Source organism: Aythya ferina (assembly GCF_964211825.1).
Source record: "Aythya ferina genome assembly, chromosome: 11".
Taxonomy (NCBI): Eukaryota; Metazoa; Chordata; class Aves; order Anseriformes; family Anatidae; genus Aythya; species Aythya ferina.
In genome coordinates, this window is record NC_140307.1 from 421,284 (window position 1) to 440,588 (window position 19,305).

At 60.2% G+C, this 19,305-nt stretch overlaps 1 protein-coding gene across 7 annotated transcripts in view; it reads right to left on the minus strand.

Moving 5' to 3' along the window:
• The window catches only part of ZNF710 (zinc finger protein 710), a 27,226-nt gene continuing 7,921 nt past the window's right edge, over positions 1-19,305 (minus strand). For 4 of the 7 annotated variants that reach the window (XM_084531754.1, XM_084531758.1, XM_084531756.1 and 1 more), the window contains exons 2-5: positions 3,183-4,619; positions 2,084-2,380; positions 1,401-1,575; positions 1-1,180 (exon numbers count right to left, since the gene is read on the minus strand). In XM_084531754.1, coding sequence (XP_084387880.1) covers positions 1,008-1,180; positions 1,401-1,575; positions 2,084-2,380; positions 3,183-4,592 — 2,055 coding nt within the window. In that variant the 5' untranslated portion in view covers positions 4,593-4,619 and the 3' untranslated portion in view covers positions 1-1,007. Of the gene's footprint in view, positions 1,181-1,400; positions 1,576-2,083; positions 2,381-3,182; positions 4,620-6,261; positions 6,409-8,008; positions 8,624-19,305 lie in introns of those variants that run through there. The other 3 variants (XM_084531759.1, XM_084531757.1, XM_084531760.1) reach the window with 3 other exon arrangements.

Here is a 19,305-nt window from a genome sequence, read left to right on the forward strand (position 1 = left end):
CAGGTTTACAAAGAACATTGGTTGAAGGAAACTGAACTCAGTGAAAAGATAAATCCAACCACGCGGCACATCTGAAAAAAATAAATTACTTTCAAAATACCATCATTTGCTCAAGTTGAACAGGGTTTGCCTTCCTTTAAATACATCGCTCGCTAAAGCTGCTCTATACTCAGAGCTGCTGCTTCCACTGAGCTTTGCAATTAGTTTGTAAGAAAATATTCTGTTTTGTATGTGCCCTGTGGCCTCTCTTGGCTTGCCACAGCTTTGCCTGTACCAGCTCGCAGCTGATGCCAGAACGGCTCTCCCTGCCGAGGAGCCGGGGATGAGCGGGCGCTGCGGCACAGCCGCCTCCCTCCGGGCTTCCTGCAGGCAGAGGGGCTCCTGCGCTGCTGGGCGCATGGGGGGTGCTGGGCTGGCGCTGCAGCCGAGCAGGGAGGACCCAGGAGGTAGAATCACAAATAATGCTCGTCGTCTTCTGGGATGTGCCCTCCCCTGCCCGCAGCTCGGAGTGCGCTGGGTGCTGGGCTACAGGCAAGGGGAAGATTGGGGCGAGGTCCTGGCTTCCCACCCCGCAGCGGGGCGGGTGGGAGGGCAGGAGGACAGGCAGGATGGTGCTGGGCAGGGGAGCTGCGTGCAGCTCAGGTGCTCCTTCTCCAGGGCGGATGGGGGAGACGGGGCCCCGAGCAGGAACAGCCCCCGTTGGTGGCAAGAGCTTGCCCAGGCTTCTGCAGCTCTCAAAGCGCGCTGGAGCCTCGTCGGCTTGGCATGCTTGCTCCAAGTGCTTGAGGCAAGCAGCAACCGCTGCCCTGCAGCACCTCCAGCCTCCACCCAGCACAGCCTGCAGGACATCCCCATCTCTGCCCGGCTGCAGCCTGCCCCTCTCCAGCGGGTCTGCCTGGGCGCCGAGCCCGCGGGCAGCAGCAGCTCCTCTTACCACTCGAGGTCCACGCAGGCCGGCGGCCGCCCTCCTCCAGCCTGCTGCGGGCCGGCCGCCCCCCCCGGCTTGGCTACAACATGTTGTAGTACGCCATCTCCTTCATGGCCTGCTCCGCCAGTGCACTCTCGTCCGGGGGGTTGCCGACCCCTCCGTAGCCGTAAGAGTTCTCCTCCTCGAAGTCTTCCATCTCCTGCTGGCCGTCCAGCTCGGCGTGCTCAGCCCCGGCCAGGTCCATCATGGGGTCTAGGGGACAGCGCCCACACAGTGTCAGCCCTGCCCCGTGGTGCTGGTGCTCCACGCGTGGCCCTGCGGCACCCTCCCCACCGCAGCACCCACCGGGTGTTCCCCAGAGGTGCCGCGGCACAGCCCGGCGCCCGCAGCACGCCGAGGGACACCACAGCACCCAGCCTGCGGTGGGCAGGGCCAGCTACCGGCCACAGCCTCCGGCCCCACCTGCACCTACCTTGGCTGTCCAGGCTGATGTCCATCACCCCGTGCTTGACCTTCATGTGCCGGCTCAGGTTGCCCTTCAGGTTGAACTTGCTGGAGCAGTAGGGACACTTGAAGGGCTTGCTCCCAGCGTGCAGGTGCATGTGGCCCAGCAGGTTGTACATGCGGTTAAAGGACTTCCCACAAACCTACAACAACGTTCCTGGGGTTAGTGAGGGCTCTCCTGCTGCCCCCCGCCCCCCAGCAAGGGCTGAGCAGCAGGCATTGCCCCTGCCGGGCAGCACTGCCTCGGGGACGTGGGCTCTGCAGACCTGACCTTGCTCCCGGGTCCCCGACTGACTCCACGGATGTCCAAGACTAATGGGGCTGCCCCCCTCCCTCCCCCTGCCTTTCATGGGAGGCCTCGAGGACGATCTGCTGGTGTTTCTGTGAAGCCCACACTCGTGAAACCCCGCATGTGTAGCACTGCTTAGAGGCAGGCAGGAATTGCCCTCCTCGGGTAACTGTGCCCACTCCCTCGTCCCGAGCTGCTGCCTGCCTGCTGCACGGCTCAGGCAGCACAGGACGAGCTGTTTGCCCGTGCGAACAGAGGGAGGCATCACAAAACTGCATTCGTTTGGCTGAGGGCTCAGCCCAGCCCCGGCTGGCACCTCTCCAGGAGCAGAGAGCAGCGCCAGGACGGCCCCCCCGCCGTACCTTGCATTTGAACGGCTTCACCGGTGAGTGCACAATCATGTGGGTCTTGAGCGTCTGCTTCTGCACAAACGTCTTGAAGCAGATGTGGCACTGGTACGGACGGACGCTGGTGTGGATGAGCATGTGGCGCTTCATGTTGGCCTGCAGGGTGAACTCCCGGCCGCACACCTCGCACTTGAACTCCTTCACGCCCTGGAGGGGTTGCAGCACGGGGTGAGCGCGGGCAGGGCTCTGCTGCGGCAGCTCCGGCTGCACCCTGCCGGCCGGGGCGCACGGGGGGGTCCCGAGCAGAGCCTCCTGAGGCACAGGGATGGGAGCTGAGCTTCAGTGACTGCCGGCTGGAGCCAGCCGCGATGGGAGGTTTTCCCTAACCAGCCCTCCTGCACCTTCCCAAAGCATTTCCTGACTCTTTCTCCCTGCCTGTTCTGTGAGCAGCGCTGGTGCTGCCAAGAGCCTGGGGCCGTCCCCTCCCGCTGCCTGGGACCCCAACTCCGCCACACAGCAGGCAGCCCCCACCCCTCCTCGCCCCACACATCACCGCTTGGTCCCCCTGGGAAAGTATTTGCAGCACTTGGAAAACCCAGCACTGTGTGCTGCTGGGGTGACACCGAAAGCAGCTCGGCCAAGGGGCAGGAAGGAGCCATCAGGAGAGCACAGCCCCGCTGCAGCCCACGCTGTGGTGCGGCACCTCGATGAGCCCTGCCCAAGCCACCCTAGGGAGGTGGGCTGTGGGGGGAGCTGGGCACAAGGAGACCCGGCTGCCAGGCTCTGCCCTCTGGCTCACCGGGCAATTGCTCCCCATTGAAAGAGCCCCTGAGAAACAGCACAGCCCTCAGTCAGACCCACTGCGGGGCCAGCGCACTGGCCAGCACCCAGCACAGGTTTGAAAGCCCCCTTCCCGAGGGAGGGAAACCCCCAGGCCATCCCCTGACACCCTGCCTGCACGATGACTGCAGTTTCTCTCCCATTTAAGGAGCTGTAGTGAATGCTATCCAGCCCACCAGCACCCATCCCCGGGGCCAACGCCTCTCCCTGGGGCACAGCAAAAGCAGCAGCCCTGGGGCGCTCCATGCGCCGCACGCCCGGCCCCGGCACCTACCTTGTGGGTGAGCGAGTGCTGCTTGAGGTGGTGGATCTGGCTGAACTCCATGCCGCACTCGGTGCAGACGAAGGGCCGGACGTTCTGGTGCTTCAGCATGTGGTTCTGCAGCTGGCTGCGGTAGTGGAAGGACTTGCTGCACTCCAGGCACTGGTAGAGCGTGGGGCCCTGGTGCGTGGCGAGGTGCCGCTTCAGCTGGGTGAGCGTGGAGAAGTCCAGCCCGCACTCCACGCAGACGTGGCAGCGGCCGCTCTCGTGCTTCACCTCGTGCGCCTTCAGCTCGCTGGGGTAGGCGAAGCCCCTGCCGCAGAAGCGGCAGCTGTAGGGCTTGATGTCGGTGTGCAGCAGCATGTGCCGCTTCAGGTGGCTGGTCTGCGTGAACGCCTTGCTGCACACCTCGCACTTGTGCGGCCGCGTGCCCTGGTGGGTCAGCAGGTGGGTCTGCAGGTGGCTGGGCTGCTTGAAGAGCTTGTTGCAGTGTGGGCAGGAGTGCGGCTTGATGCCGTTGTGGCCCAGGATGTGGGTCACCAGGTTGTACTTGGAGGTGTAGGACTTCTCGCACATGCGGCACTGCCAGCGCTTCTGGCGGTCCCCCGCCTCCACCAGGTAGGAGTCGTCGATCTGCACGTTGATGTCCAGCCGGTCCAGCTGCGCCTTCTTGTTGCGCTCGCTGTTGGCGCCCGCCGCGTCCCCCTCGAGCTCCCCGGGCTCCTGCCACGAGAAGCCCTGCTCGCTCTTCACCTGCTCGGGGGACGCGGGCGCCTCGGCCTCGCCGGGGGACGGGGCGCCCGCCTCGAAGGCGCACTCGGTCTGCGGGGTGCCGGCGGTGCTGCCCTCCGCCGTGCCCGCCGGGTCGGGCTCGCCGTGGTGCGGCTCGTAGCTCTCCGAGGACTGGCGCGTGTGCCGGCGCAGGTGCCGCAGGCGGCGGGGCTTCCTGCTGAAGGAGCTGAGGTCGATCATCTTCACGGCGCTGCTCTGCACCGTCTTCTCCTGGCTGGGGTCCGGGAAGGCGGGCGGGAGCTTGTGCTGCAGCTCGCCCTTGTCTTCCCCGGGGACGGACACTTCGTACACCACCTCCTCCTCCACCTCGGCCTTCTCACGCTTGACCTTGGGCACCAGCCTCACAGGAGGCCGCTTCCTCCTCCGGGCATGCTTCTCCAAGGAGGACTCTGCCTCCAGGGCTTCCTCCTCCTGCCCGTCCCCCGCTGCCTGCCCGTCGCCCTCCGGCTCCTCGGGCTCCCCTCCCGCCGCCTCGGGCAGTTCTCCTCCCAGCCCCGGGAAGAAGCCGGCGGGGCTGACGGTGGCCCCGAGCAGCTCATTGTCGGACACCAAGCCCAGCACCGCCGCCTGTGCCAGGGAGAGCACCACCACGGCGTCCGTCTGGGTCCCACACTCGGTGAAGCGATCCATTTCTCACCGCTGCCTATGCTGTCATGGCTGGGGAAGGAGAGGGATGGACGTTAGTTAGCCTTCCTCGGGGCTCCCTCCCACCCTGCGCAGCCCGACAGCCAGGCTGCCCTGGTAAAGGCTCGTTTCAGCACGGACTGACCTATTTGGTGATCACTGTCCCCAACACCCCCCCCAGACTGAACACGGGCATTTCCAGAGCTGGTCCCGGGCTCTGTGCGCCCTGGGACACGTGGGGCTGCCCAGCTCCAGGGGTCCCACGTGAGACACCTGCAGCAGGGGCCGGGGACCAGGCTGCAGCAGGGAGGCACAGCCCAGGACCCGCCGTTGGCCCTGCTGGCTAGGTTACAGACCCTGTGGTTTGAGGTCTGGGCTCCCTGTGCCTCTCAGAGCAGAATTTCCCATGGACAGACTCCCGTGCAATTCAGGGGCAGGCCGGGAAAGCCAAAGGTGCCCCTTTCCTGAGTTCTTTGCAGGAAAGATGCAGCAGCAAAGGGCACGGGGACACAGGGCCCAAATCCTCCTCCCTGGGAACATTTCGAGCTGACAACTACCAGGCCCACGAGCCCGAGTGAAACGCACGGCGGAGGCTCCAGGTTGGCACGGAGCTGGTGCTTGTGGTGCACTCTCCTGGCACAGGCTGCCCCAGCTCTGCCATGCCCCCACCACCCCAAGACCCTTCCATCCTCCTTTCGTTGCCATTCGAGCACATCCTCGCTCCTTTTTTTCGTTTCTATTAATGCCTTTCCCCAGCAGTAAGCATGCCAGGCTCCAGCAGCTTTCCCTCAGATTTTATGTTTCCATTTTTCCTGCCTTCCTCCCCCCTGCAGTAGCACTGGGCCTATACAGCCTGCTTACGGGCAGATTTATGAGATCCCTCACAGAGCCAGGGCTACAGAGTTGGTTAAAATCATTGCAAAAATCACAGATCTCCAGGGCATTGCTGTGAATGCACCTGGGCCCAGAGAACCGTCCCCCCCACCCTCTGGGAGGGCCTGCAACAGGATCCTGCCGGATTCCTAGAGCTATTAATAATTCCATCTATTTCCAGGAAGAAAGTCAAATAATTGCTTACAAATGGCACAAAGCACTGCTCGCGTACACGGGGAGCAGTGCACCGCGGTGCGACTGGCTGGTGGCACAGCCTGCTCGGGTTTGTTGGCAACACAAGCTCTTCCGAGCAAGTTGTTCTGAGAGAAATAACGCACGGCCACAGAGCGAGGGACAAACAGTGCGGACGGGGCTGCAGGCAGCAGCCTGTCCTCTGCACCAGGCGTGCAGCCCCAGGGCAGGGTCAGCATGCAAGGGAGCGGTTTCAATTCTTCTGCTTGCTCCGTGGCACCATTCTGGTGACGAGCGAGGGGAAGGAAAGGCAGACGGTGGCGTTCGCACTGGTGCCACGCATGGCACCGGCCAGTTCGGGACACCCGGACTGGAAAGGTCACACAGCCACCAACCGTGGGGCTGCGGGGCCACACGAGCCCCGGTCCACGCAGCGCTGCCACCACTTGTCCCGGCCCCAGAGCCTGCGGGGTGCAGCCCTGGCCCCACACGGACAGACCCACAGCCCCACGTGGCCCCGTGCCCGGCTGGTCCCGGGGGACCCGCAGCAGCCAGGGCTGAGTCACCCCGGAGGGGGAAGAGAGCCTCGTGGGGAGCCCCCGCTCCTTACCGTGCGCACTTCCCGGTGAAAACCAGGAGCAACCTGCACCCAGCAGCGGGCAGCACCTGCTCGAGCTCAGGATTTAAGGAGGCAGCCAGGAGGGGGTTCAGAACCACCCGGGGAGCTGGGACAGCGAAGCACTGGGGAGCGGTGGCAGGGGAGGAGCGCGGGACATCACCTGCGGGACGCTCAGACCCCAGAGCTCTGTCTGCTGGCAGTGCTGGCTGGGAGAAGCCACGGCTGGGAAGCAGCAAGGGAGGATCTCAGACAAAGCAAAAGAGAAAGTGGGAGAGAGAAGTGGGAGAGACGCTTAAAGAGGCAGGCAGGGCTGGGAACAGGAGCAGCCCAACAGCGGGCGGGGAAAGCAGAAGTGCCAGCTGCCAAACGCGCTTAGCTTGGGGCATCCTGCGCTAGCGTGGGGGCATCCCGGGCGCTCTGGTTTGTGGGGACTGAAACAAGCCCTGAGAGGTGCCCGCGCACGCAGCCCACTCGAGCCCTGCTCCCCGTGCCTGGCCTTGGAGACAGCTGGGCATGGCCACGCTGCCGCTGCAGCTCCGGTGTCCCCAGCAGAGCTGGGGGGAGCTGTGCATCGCCCCCGGGCTGGCATCGCCTGGAGCAGCCCCCCCGGAGCAGCCCTTGGAGCCTGATACGGCCGGGCAGGGCAGCGCTGGGGGAGCTGCCCCTGAGTGAAGCAGAGGAGGCCACGGCTTCCTCCTGCAGTGGAGAACGTCCTTCTAAATATAATTACTTCTGCAGCTACAACAAAGAGGAATCCTACGGGGGAAGTAAAACAGGAATAAACTCCAAACCAGATGATGTCGCAGTCCCTGGAGCACCTGCAAGACTTGAAAGTGGCAGCTGTGGGCTAACCAACCGCTGCCCTTCCCGGAGCGCAGAAGCCCCACTGTCCGGTTATCGGCCTCGCTGCGGCAGGGGAACGGCCGCTGTCCTGGCCGCCTGGTTGGGGTGCAGGGCTGGGCACCAGCTGCCCGCTCCGTGCATCCTCCCATGTCCGCGCTGTGCCTACAGCACACATCCTCCTGGGGAGGGAGAAGTGATGGGGGAGGCAAACCAGCCGGCTGGAGAGCAGGAAGAGGAAGCCCGGGGGAGAGATGAGACTTCGCTGGGCACAGCCATGGCCACAGCCTCGCCGTGTGCTCAGCACGGGCGCTGCTGGGCTCGGGGATGGGAGCAGGCACCCCTGGGCCAGTGCCCACGGTGTGGGGTGTGGGAGCCCCCCTGCAGCACTGAGCAGGACAAGTCAGTGCTGCGTGGGAAGCTGACACCACAGCCCTGTCCAGAACCCCCCCAGTACCCCAGTGGGCACACAGGAGCTCTGCTGGGAGCTCGACCGCTTCCCTGTCCTCCGTCTGCCTGCAGTGCCCCCAGCACCGGCCAGGCTTCTCCAGCCCCCAGAGCCCCCCGACCCACCAGACAGCATGGGGGGAGCGCAGGGAGCCGGCTGTGCTGCTGGGCAGGGGGTGTGGGGGGGAAATCACAGCAGCCACCTCCTGCGCTCCCCTCAGCGCCAGCCTGCAGTGCTGCTCCGGAGGATGCGCAGCGCGGATGAGCCTCCTCTCTCCGGCGTGGGTGGAGTTTTTGTGGACGTGCCGTGGTCTCCACACCCTGCATCACCCCGCTGCTCCCGTCTCCCACGCGCACGCTCCCTCCGCCGAGCTCAGCTGGATGCTTCGCTTACAGCGAGCGCCTCGGTGGGGTGCACGGCTACCGGAGAGAGCCGCACAACAGAACTCACCCCTGCAAAAACATCCCCTGCCTTTTTGCGCGGACAGGAGGGATTCTCACTTCCGTGCTCCCTGCTCCAATTTCCCCGGTCACGCCGTGCTCAGCAGCCCCCTGCCGAGCCGCGGGGCCGAGCTGGCCGGAGGGCGCCGCGGCAGGAAGCACGAAGCCGGGGCTTGGAATGACAGCAGCTTCCCGGAAGGAACATGGGCGCAGTGCTGCTGGCTTCGAGACCTGCTAATGCAATTCCTGCTCCAAGTAAGGAAGCTAAAAACAAGAGGCAGCTCCCCAGGGCCCCGGTCTGGGCAGGAAAGCCAGGGTCCCTTCCCTCAGCGCTGGCAAGAGGAGCCAGGGAGACCGGAAAGCAGGAAAAGCTGTTCTGATCCGTTTTTCTTTTTGTTTTCTTCCTCATTTGGGGGCCAGTGCAGCAATTTCTATCTATTTCCCACATGGACTGGACGTCTCTTCCAGTCCCCTTAGGATCCTGCTTTCTCCAAGGGGCAATTTCTCCACAGCCATTTATCGTTCGGGACAATGAATGCCCACCCATCTCCTCTGGCCGTGTTCTGCAGCCGTGCTGTGGTCACGCCGCCCGGCTCAGGGCAGGAACCAGGGGCTCCCGGTGCCCCGGCAGTGCCAGCGTGAAGGCACCGTGCTGGTGTGGCACCGTGCCGGGACGGTGCCGGCTGCTAGGACGGCTTTGCCTCCGAGTACAGCACCACGAGGCAGAGGCTGAGCGGCTGACGCACACGCACGCGCTCCTGAGACCAGCACTCGTGTGTTTAAATAGCAAAACGAAACCCAGGAAAAAAACAAAACAACAGCCCTAAGACAGAGGCCTTCAGAATAAAGTAAATTACAGATTCCTATCTGCAGCACTCCGAGAAAGGGGACGAGCGCCGCTCCTCTGGGGTTCCAGGGCAAAAGCAAAAGCTGTGTGTGTGGTACGCAAACCTTTGCATTTGCTCTGTCAAACGTTCAAGCCCTTGTGCATAAGACTGAGCTTTGCTATTCAAAGGAGAGCAAGGCCGCAACAGTCAGCAGAGCTGCTGAGGCAGCTGCACAAACACCGCGCCGAGAGGGAAGTGGGGGATCAGACAAATGCTTTTGTTTCACTTCCTTGCTCTCACTTCCCTCTTCAGCCTTCTCGAAGGCCTTGCAGAGCGGGCTGGACGCGCTGTCTCCCGACATACTGGCAAGGCTGGGCCAGGCATTCCCAGATCTTGCAGGGATGCTCGGACGCTCCCCGTGGCCGCAGCCGGACCCTCTCCTCCCCAGGGAGCTGCTGCCAGCCCCAGCCCCCAGGGCCCCGTCCCGCAGCGCGCTGCTCGGCCCCCGCCGCACAGCTGCACTGAAGGCAGGGGAAGGAAAATCACCAGAAATTGGTTGTCCCTCCTGGCTGCGCCAGCACAGCAGCAGCTGGGCTGCTGCCGAGCCCCAGCTGGGCAGGCAGGAGCTGCTCGTGGCCAGGGAGACGTGCAGGCAGCAGGGACAGGGATGGTGCTTGCCTCAAGGTGCCAGCACAAGTCCCAGCGCCGACCCAGTGCCACCAGGCTGGCGCAGGGCAATTTAACCCCATTGTTTGGTGCAAAAGGTGAGCCCTGCACAGGGCCCTGTGCTTCGGTGCCACCCCTAAGGAGTGGGTAGGAGCTCGCCAGCGGGACCAGCTCGTCCCCTGCCCGCGGGGGCTGCCTGTGCCGGGGGTGCAGGTCCTCCTGACGGGCACTGTGACCGCGTTACCACCCGCCCCCTCTGCACTTCTCCGTGCTGACTTCCCTAACCCCGTTCCTGATGACTGCTTCTTGAGTTCGGATCATCCGCCTGTCCCACTTCCCCCAGCTCAGAAAAACAGGAAATGGATTAAATGTGCCTGAATATTGATCCCAGCAGCAACACGAGAGCAACTTCTCCGCAGCCCCGGCTCCGGTCTCCAAGTCCCTCCTGCGGAGGTACCGGCAGGCCCGGCCCTCACCCAGCTGCAGCAGTTCCTGCCCGCGTGCCGAGCTGGGAACCAAATGCTCGCCTGGGCTTGCATCAAAGCCCCGAGTTCGGGTTTACGTGCTCTCCAGCTCATTTGCTGATCGAGGCACTCGCCCGCCTGTACTTTTCCCACACCCAAAGTTACACAAATGCACTTGTGAATGTCTCCTCTGAAAACCACAAGTGCTGGTGTTCCCCTCTTCCCTCTCGTCCCTGCCTCCACCGACGGTCATGCTTCTTCTTTCCCATGGCAGATTGGGGAAGGACGTACCTGGGGCCGGCGGCAGTTCCTGCTCCTGTTCTTCTGGGTTTTCCGACATTTTCTTTCATGCTCTCCTCCCTCTCCTGGGAGGCTCTGTCTGGGTGTGATCTGCTCTCCCCCAGTGTCAGCACGGGCTGGAGGTATCCAGCTGCCCCCCCGCATTTCGCTGCTCCTCTCGCCCCAGCCCCTGCCCATCAGCCTCCTCAGAGTCTTGCCATTTCTTACCGACCGCCTGCTCCTTAGGTGATTAAAACTGTTTTTTAGAGAGCTGCCACTTCCTTATGCCATCTAACTTCTATTTACCCCTGTTCCTTTGTGTTTAATCACTCAAGCACCTGGCTCTTACCTGCAGCCCCTTACAGGTTCTCCTCCTGCAGCGCTTGGCACCACGGCCCCTTCCTTGCCTCTGGTACACTTCTTGCTGGATTCCAGCTCTTTCAGGAGCTGCACCAGGCTGAGTCATTTGCTGCTGAACACTTTTGCTTTCCTTTCTCTGCTTTAACCTCCTTGGTTTCCCCTGACCTCTCCTGAGCTGTTCCAGCACCATGGGCAGTCCCAGGCAGCTCCGGCACCAGGGCTCGGTGGCAGCTTGGGGGCTCCGAAACGCCCCCAGTGCTACGTGGAGCAGCCCAGGGCAGCCCGTGTAAATCCCACCAGCAAACATATACGGCCTGCCCGGGGCCTCCCCGACACTAGAAGGGGAGCAGGGGGAGCAGAGGCTCTGTGATTGACCTCACGGCCCCTGGGCAGCCGAGGAGCCCCAAGTCCTCCTTGTTACCCCTCCTGCACGGTGCTGGGGCGGTGGGCGCTGCACTGCTGGGGCTGGTGGTGGCCAAAACCCCATCCCCTGTGCGTGTCGGGGCGTCAGGGCTCTGCGGCAGTCGGCAAATGGCTAATTGGTAGGTCTTGAGTATCTGTGAGAAGAGCTCCGAGTTTATTTTCTTTGTCTTTTAAAAGAAGCTTTCAGTCAAGTTTGATAAAGGAGAAATCAGTCTTTCATCTTTTCTTTTTTTTTCTGTGTGTGGTTTTCCCATAAAGCTGCTTAAAACACCCATAAAAATTTTAAGCTGAAAAATATATTTTTTCTCTGAAAATCACAACGAACAACTGAAATGATTCATAAAACTGACCCAGAACACTTGTTCTGTACCAGGCCTGAGGATTTATGAGGTCACCTTGGTTTCAGCCGCATGCTGAGCGAGGGCTGAGTGACAAAAGAATGGCTGGGGTCTCCTATTCTCTGCCCAGCCCACAAAAGCGTTCCCATGCAGGACAATCAATCTAACACCGCGGCAAGGCGAAGTTGCTTCCATGCCTAAATCCTGGTGTAAATCAAAGCCAGACCGTCCGCCTCGTTTCTAAAGCCTCCGTGACCAGCCCGGACGGAACCAAAGAAGGTGCACGGAGGGTTTAGCGTTTGTACGGAGCGAAGTGGCAGGTTGGGGGCGATTACAGAACGGGGGGCACGGTGCTTGGAGGATGAACACGAGCTGCTGGGCATGGGGCGGTCGGCTCCAGGACCCCCGGGGTGAGCTCCCCACCGCCTGCACCCAGCCCTGCAGCCCAGCCTGCGGGAGCGCAGCGCCAAACCCCGCAGCGCTCTGCCCGGAGCCTCCCTCCTGTCGGCATCTGGGTCAGCACTAAAAATACCGCCCCTCTGCCCGCGACTGACATCCCATGCAAATAAACCAGGCTGTGAGCTCAGGAACGAGCCCAAGTTCTGAGCAGCGGGAAGGAGGGCGCGTTCGGCTGGATTGCTGCCTACCAAAGTCGTCACTTCTAAAGAAAGCAAAACAATTCCTAAAGTCATTCGGTCAGTGTCTCCAAGTTAGGTATCGCCCAACTCAGTTTTTTAAAGGAAAACTTCCATTAACTAGTTCTCTAGAAAAAAAGATAACACCCACTTACTGCGAGTAGATTAGAAAGCAGAACCGCTCCCTGCACGCAGACACTTTCTGACGAGGACAGCCCGACGTGACAGCACGCGGAGCGTTCTGCCTGGAAGAATTATCCTCTTTGGGGGCTTTCACTTCAAAAACAAGGACACAACCTACCACTCGCACTGTGACAAAGGCACCTTTTTTGGTAAGAGGAGGTGAAAAAAACAAGTTGGGGAAAAAGATGATTGTATGCCTGCGTGACAGACGGTGCGTCAGGAAGGAAGTGGATCTCCTTGCCAGATCACGTTAAAAGCCACCGCTAATCAATCTTTTGGTCATTCTGCTGGTGACTCTTGCCGCGATGGTTACACGCAGAGGTGAGAGTGAACATTAACGGGCTCGTAGCCACCGGATCTCTGGCACACCCTGGCTGGAGGGGAAGAAGGAGGGCTTTTTAAAGACCTGCACAGAACCGGGGAGGCGCACGGCCCGGAGCTGCCAGCTCTCGCCCCATGAGGCTGAGGAGCCAGGACCCGGTGCAGGGCCAGCACCCGGAGCTGGGGGCACAGCACCAGGGCAGCACTGGGAGCTGCAGCAGCAGCACTGGGAGCACTGGGAGCCGTGTCAGCTTGCTGTGGGGAGCGGGGCCACGACCCAGACCGCTCCTGCACTGCCCTGGGCAGCGGGGCAGGACCCCCGCCAGGCCCCCCCGCCCCCATCGCCGAGCCCCCCACCCCTGCGCCCCGCCCCCAGCACCCTCCATCCCCACTCCTCCATCGCTCCCTCATTCTTCCCGTTTCCCTGGCAACCCCTATCTGGGCGCTGTGGATCTGTCCTCTGCCTCCCTCTTATCTCTCTCCTTTCTCTTTCATCTATCTCCTAATCTCCCTCTGTATTCCAAACCTCTGTCCTTTGCTTGCTTGCTTTCTCTCGCGCTTTTCATCTCCTCCAATGTCTTCTTTATCTCTGGGTTACAATTATTTGAATCTCACTCAAAAAAAAAAAAAAAAATCCACTCCATTAACCGCTGTGGCACCAGCCAGCTCCGGTTCCTCTGGCAGCCCGGCTGCGCTGCTCAGGACCCCTGCCCCTACCAGAGGCTCCTGGCCGGGTCCCCAAATACACACCCCGCCTGCTGGAAACAACCACGGAGCTGCCATGCTCGCAGGCAAGGCCCTTCCTCAAAACCCTTCAAACAAAGGGAAAGCAGAATTTCAATCTTGTGCTACAAGATGTTCAGGATTGGGCAATTAGAGCCAACTTGCAAACTGCCTGCAGGGTTCACTTGCCCATGTTTTGCTGCAGTGCTGCAGTTGGAAGAGCCCCCACTTTGCTTTATGTTCACCGCGCGTGCTTTTCTCTCAGACCCTCTGCTTTGCTGGAGGAGCACGGCCGCTCGCACACCCTGTGGTTTTGTCCTGCTCTCTGCAGGACCGCGCTGCCCGGCCGCTGTGCTCCTCTCGAGCTCCATCCTCCAGCCCTCCTCCAACACAAAACGAGAGCTGGCCGCTCCGGTCCAACCTGTGCTCCTACACTAGACTGTTCCTCAACTTCTGCTTTATTTTAGAGCAGCTGGGGAGACCATCATTAATGGGGAAAATGGTAGCGCAGAGGGAGAGCAGGGATTTTCCTTGCTCTTTGCAGTTCACCTGCTTGATGAACTTCTGGCGTTTCGCTGCCCAGCAGAACAAGGTCTGTCTCTTGCTTAGGAGACCAAAAGGACCCCACCGTGACGCTCACCAGCCCCATCTCCATCAGGTTTGAGCACGGTGCCTTTCCATGGCAAACGGGGACCAGGCTTGGCCCCTCGGCAGAGAGCTGGCTCTGCCGCACAGCCCGGCTCTTCCCAAGGGCTGCTTTTCGGCCGCCCAACGCTCCCCTTCCACACGAAGCTGAGGCGTTCTCCCCATCCCCACCCACCCTTCTCTTCCCCCACCTGAACAGGCAGAACTCTCCTGGGATCCCAAGGGCTTATTGCCGTGCCATGTTTTAAATGGTCGCTGCTCACCCGTACAGTAGCACCAGCAACATTGGCAGCAGGCAAATTGTACCGAGCTGCTGCCGGGAGCTGCCGCGGGCAAGGGCAGTGCCACCGGGGCGAGGGAGCGGCACCGCTCCCCATCCAGCCTGGCCTTGCTGCCTGCGTGCGGAGCGGGGAGACGGCACGGGGAGACGGCACAGGAGATGGCATGGGGAGATTGCACAGGGAAATGGCACGGGGAGATGGCGAGGGCATGCAGCCCGCAGTGCCCAGTGCCACCCCGGCCCCATGAGCGCAGGCTGGGTGCTGGGTGTGTGCCGGTGCCGTGGCACTGGGGGGTGCCTGGACCCGACCACCAGCAGCACGCTGCACCGGGCTCCCTGCAGCAGGTTCCTGAGGGAAATCACCCTGTTCTTTGGAAAACAGTTTTTGCTTTTAAGTGAAATAAACAGGGAAAGAGAGACTTTCAAGTTCCTCCTTGCTGTAACGACTTCTCTTCTACATACTCTTTCCTCTCTGAAAATAGAAGAGCTATTCAAAAAAGATGCGAAAAGAAAAAAGGAACTGAATAGAGGAAAGAGGAAAGAAAAAATGGAGCCCCAAGGGGGAGGAGAAAAACAGAATGAAAAGACAGCAAAAGTAAAGAAAAGGGATGAAAAATAAAGGAGGGGGAAGAGAGAGACAGACAGAGAAGCTTTGAAAAGAAAGAATGCTTCTAGCCTGAATACAGTGTGCATGAAAAAAAGAGCGCTTGAAAAGAAACAGCCACATGAAATGACCTCTCATTCACAGACTGTGCCAATCACGACGACAATGTAAATCCTTTCTTCTTTTTTACATTCTCTCTCTTTCCAGTGGGGGCAGAGGGAAAAGGAAGAAAGGAGAGTTAATTCTCAGCACAGCAGAAAATAAATCTGGTCTTTTCTAACTCCCTGAAAGAAACGCTGGGCTACTTTTAAAAATACTTCTCCTAGTAATCACACATGCAGATATGTAAAAAACAGCAAATGAAATTCTGAGTTTCTGCAAGAAAGACTCTCACTCGTGCAGTCCCCGGTGAAAATAACAGCAGAGAAAACAAATCTGCAAAACCAAACGCTTCCATGAAGGCAATCAGCATCACAGATCTGGGTCAAGAAGCAAAGGAACGGGAGGGGATGTTCTGGGCAGGCAGAACCCAGGGGCCTGATCCTGAGCCTGCTCTGTGGGGGCACCCTGTGGGGCCGGGGGTGCACAGGACTGGTGCTCCCTGCGTCTGCAGGAGCTGGGGGGAGGCTGTGGTGCCCGGCCAGCTGGGAGCGGAGCGTGCAGCAAGAGCTGGCGGCAGCGGGCCAGGCGCACACTGGTGCTGTGCTTCTCCCAGTGCCAGCGGGTCCCATTTTGGGTCCCATTTTGGGTCCCACTTTGGGTCCCCCTTTGGGTCCCACTTTGTTCAGTGCCACCAGCAGTAGCAGGGGGCTCACAGCCTGTTGGGTGCGGAGACGTTCCCAGACTGAAAAGCGTAGTACGGAGAGAGGCATTGTAAGCCAGGACAAAGGGAGAATAAAAACGCAGCGAGGAGACAATAATGGAAGTGGAGTCAGCAAGGAGAAAACTGCGGGCCTGCTGGAGCAGGACCTGCAGCATGGCCCCACAGAGAAGGCGAGAAGCCCAGCAGCAGCAGCAGCAGCAGCAGCGTGCCTGTGTTATGGGGAGGGACGATGGCCAGCCAGGGTGCAGTGGCGATGCCATAGGCAGTGCACGCTGAGCCCAGCTCTGGAGAGGCACGGAGCGGTTCTGCTGGCACCACCAGGGTGCTGGGGCTCCGGGAGGGCACCCACTGACAGCGGGGACCTTGGTGAGGGGCGATGGAGTGCTGGGTTCAAGGAACTGACACGCGGGGACGAGCACCCTTCTGTGTCTGGTCTGGCAAGTGGCTGTAAAAGGGAAAAACGGCCCAAACGGTACAAGGTGGGATGTGCCCCATCCAGAAAGTGCAGCGGGGGCCTGATGTGATACCACAGCCTCTCTGAGGAAGAGGCCCGGACAAGACAACTGCAGCACAAAGACGTCACTCTCGAGGCTGTTGCTGCCATTTTCCCTACAAACAATTTTGGCTTTTGTGTTCTGCGCACGGGGCTGCCGGGTCCGGATCTGGCTGCTCCCCTCCTGCCCCGGGCCGCATCCTGTACCCAGCCGAGCCCAGTGGGGGCACAGAAGCTGCCCAGACCCGTTAGCAGCAGGGGGAAAGTTGTGAACAGGTAGTCAATGACCAGAGGGAAGGTGATAGCTACTGAACACAGATGGTTTTGCTGACGAGTCCGGTCTCCATCCACCGAACAATGGCTGGCCAGGAAACATCCCCCCGAGCTGCAGCTACCAAGTATTTCTGCTCTTACTTCTGCTAAGGGAAGGAACCAGAGCCATCTGTGACCCCGGGACTGAAAAGGGACGAGAACTTCAGCACAGCATTCAATACAGCCATGTAAAACTTTCTTCTGCTTTTCAAACCGCTGCTTTGGGTGTTCAGGGCACACGGTCTGCCCGAGCCCCGAGGGGCCGGGACATTCCTCTTGGTGGCCACAGAGCCACAGGTGGCCCTCGGCAGAAGCACGGCCGGCTGGTCCCTGTGGGGTTGCCACCCATCCCCAGGAATGTCACCTGTCCCCAAGGATGCCACCCGTCCCCAGGGATGCCAGCCCTGCCCAGATTGTGACTGGGAAGCCCCCAGCTGCTGGTGCTGAGGACACGGACGGGCTCCATCCCAAGGGACCTCGTGTCTGTGTCTGGGACACGCGGCAGCAGGGAGGCGCAGCACAGCTGGGGCCTGCACGGCATGGCAAAGTGTCTGGGAGGTTTTAATTTGAGGGTGCTAGTTAACACCAGCCTGGATATTCCTTCACAAGCAGAACTTCTGAAATCTGCTCTTGTTCAGAAAGAACAGAGGAGCAGCGGCCTCGCGGGGTCCCCGAGCACAGCACCAGCTGCCATGGGTTCATCGCAGCAAGGCAGACATCCTGCGGCAGCCCTGGCTGGGCAGAGCGTGGCCAGGATAGCAGCGGAAAGCCTGGCTTCCCAGCGCAGTTTCTCAAAGAATCATCTCAAGCACACAAAATCTTCCCCTACAGAACTCGCAGGTGCCACCAGTCACGTGGGCTGGAGATGTTAAATAACAAACACATCAAGTGTATTTTTCTGTAACCCATAGATAAAAGGAGGAGGGAAAATCACAGAGCTTTCTCGCAGCAAGCGTGCAGGAACACGAGAGCAGCTTGACTTCTTCCTATTCACACAAGGCGTCAGCCCTGTGGGAAAGCCCCGGTTCTGATTTCTCTAACAGCAACGTTGTTGGACATGTTGCACCATTTTAGGAGCAAAACTGATTGCTCAGCGGCAAACGCCACATTATTTTCAGATCCGCAAGGTGAAAAACGTTTCAGATCCTTTTCTGAGTAGGGGAGCAGTTTGGAAAAGTGAGCGTTCGGTGTTTGGAGAGCCCTTCCCAGGGACTGCCGGAGCGGTGAGCACCAGGCGGGGGGCGTCCGCTGCCCCCACGAAACCACAGCTCGGGACTGACCCAGGGAAGGATTTCGCTAAGCCAGATGCAGAAAGTGTAACGTCCCCCAGCAGCGCTGGCCAGAAGGGGCCAAGTGGTGGCTCGCACCACGCCAGCGGGGGCACGGGAGGGTGGCCGGCGGGCAAGTGGCCCTGACGCTGCTCCACCCGCAGCCGCACCGATCAGCCCTGATCCACAGCTCCAAGGGACCCCCAGACACCGAGCCCGCTCACCGACAGCGACCGGCGGGTGTTGTATTGACCAAGTCTTGCCCTGGCAAATCCGGGGTCTCACAGCCAGCAGCGCTCTGCCTGCCGTTATCTCCGAGAGCACAACTGCTCTTGTGCACGCCGGGTCCGAGCAGGGTGACCGCTCCTCCAAACTGCACTTGTGTATGTTGGGGGTTCCAGCAAGGAATGTGCCTAATGCACTATCTTGCTTTTATTTTATCAAAGTTCAGCAAACACATTCGCAAGCACCTGTGTGTGCGCTCACGTGGGCCTCTTGCAAAAAAATCCTCTCTAAGCCTCTGCCTAGGGCCAGAGATGGTGGCTTCTTTCTCGAATCTCTTAGCCCGGAGAAGCAGCACTGTGGGAGCACAAAGCGAGTGTGTTTCAAAATACTGAACTTTGTCATTAAAGGAAGAAAAAAACCTCCAGCATGGAGCCTCACCTAACACAGATAAAAAGTTCGAAACGGTGACAGGTAAAATTCAAGCCACTGAAGTCAGAGTGACTGATATGGAAAACACCTCTCCCAAGCTGGGAGGCATTGTTTCTGCCCTAATGAAGGATAATAAATGTATGGCAGACACAGATGGAGGGTGCTTCAGAAAATAAAGGCTGTATATGTAATTTAAGACTATTTGAGAGTCTAGGAGAGAATGAAGTTGGGGGATTTTTTTTTAAGCTGAGCTACTTTTTCCTCTACTTCAGATACATCAGTGAGGAACCTTTTGGGTTATCTCTGCAGAAAGACTCACTGGCATAAAGGGCTCCACATCTGACTTCTTTCACATTTCTGATGACTTCAGGGGAGCGGAAATTTAGATTCAGAAACGTGACTCCTGCAATGTATCGGATTCTCAGATTTAAATATCTGACAGTGGAGGAGGAGAGCTGTCCTGAGCTGCATCTCTGCTCCCGTGCAGCTCCGCACACACTCAGCTCCCCGTGTGCGCCCCAGACACCCCCCGCTGCATCCCCCCCAGTGCAGTGCCCCCGGCCCTGGGGCACCCACCAATGCCAGACCCCAGCCCTTGGCACCGCCGCCTCTCCTGCACAGACACCTCGTGGTGCGTGGCCGTGGGGCCAGGCCTGGTTCTCCTGGCGGGGAGGCAGAGGTGCTAGCAGTGCCCTTCTGCAGGGTGTTTGTTGCCGGCTCGGAAAGAAGCTCCCAGCCGCTTTCAGGCACTATTGCACGTGTGTTCTTCTGTGTGCTGACACGCTGTGGGCTCACCAGCCCTCCTAGCTGCTGCGTGGACTGAAATTTCACACCAGAGCTGCACATTTCTCTACGTGTTTGCATGGATCCAGAGGCAGCGCTGTGCACTGCTCCCATGCAGGTCCCCTCCTGCAACACCCATGGCTGTGCGCTGCTCCTGCTGCACTGTGCCGGCACTGGGTCTGGCAGTGCCCGAGCTGGGGGCACCGGGGTGCTCGGGGTGCTTGGC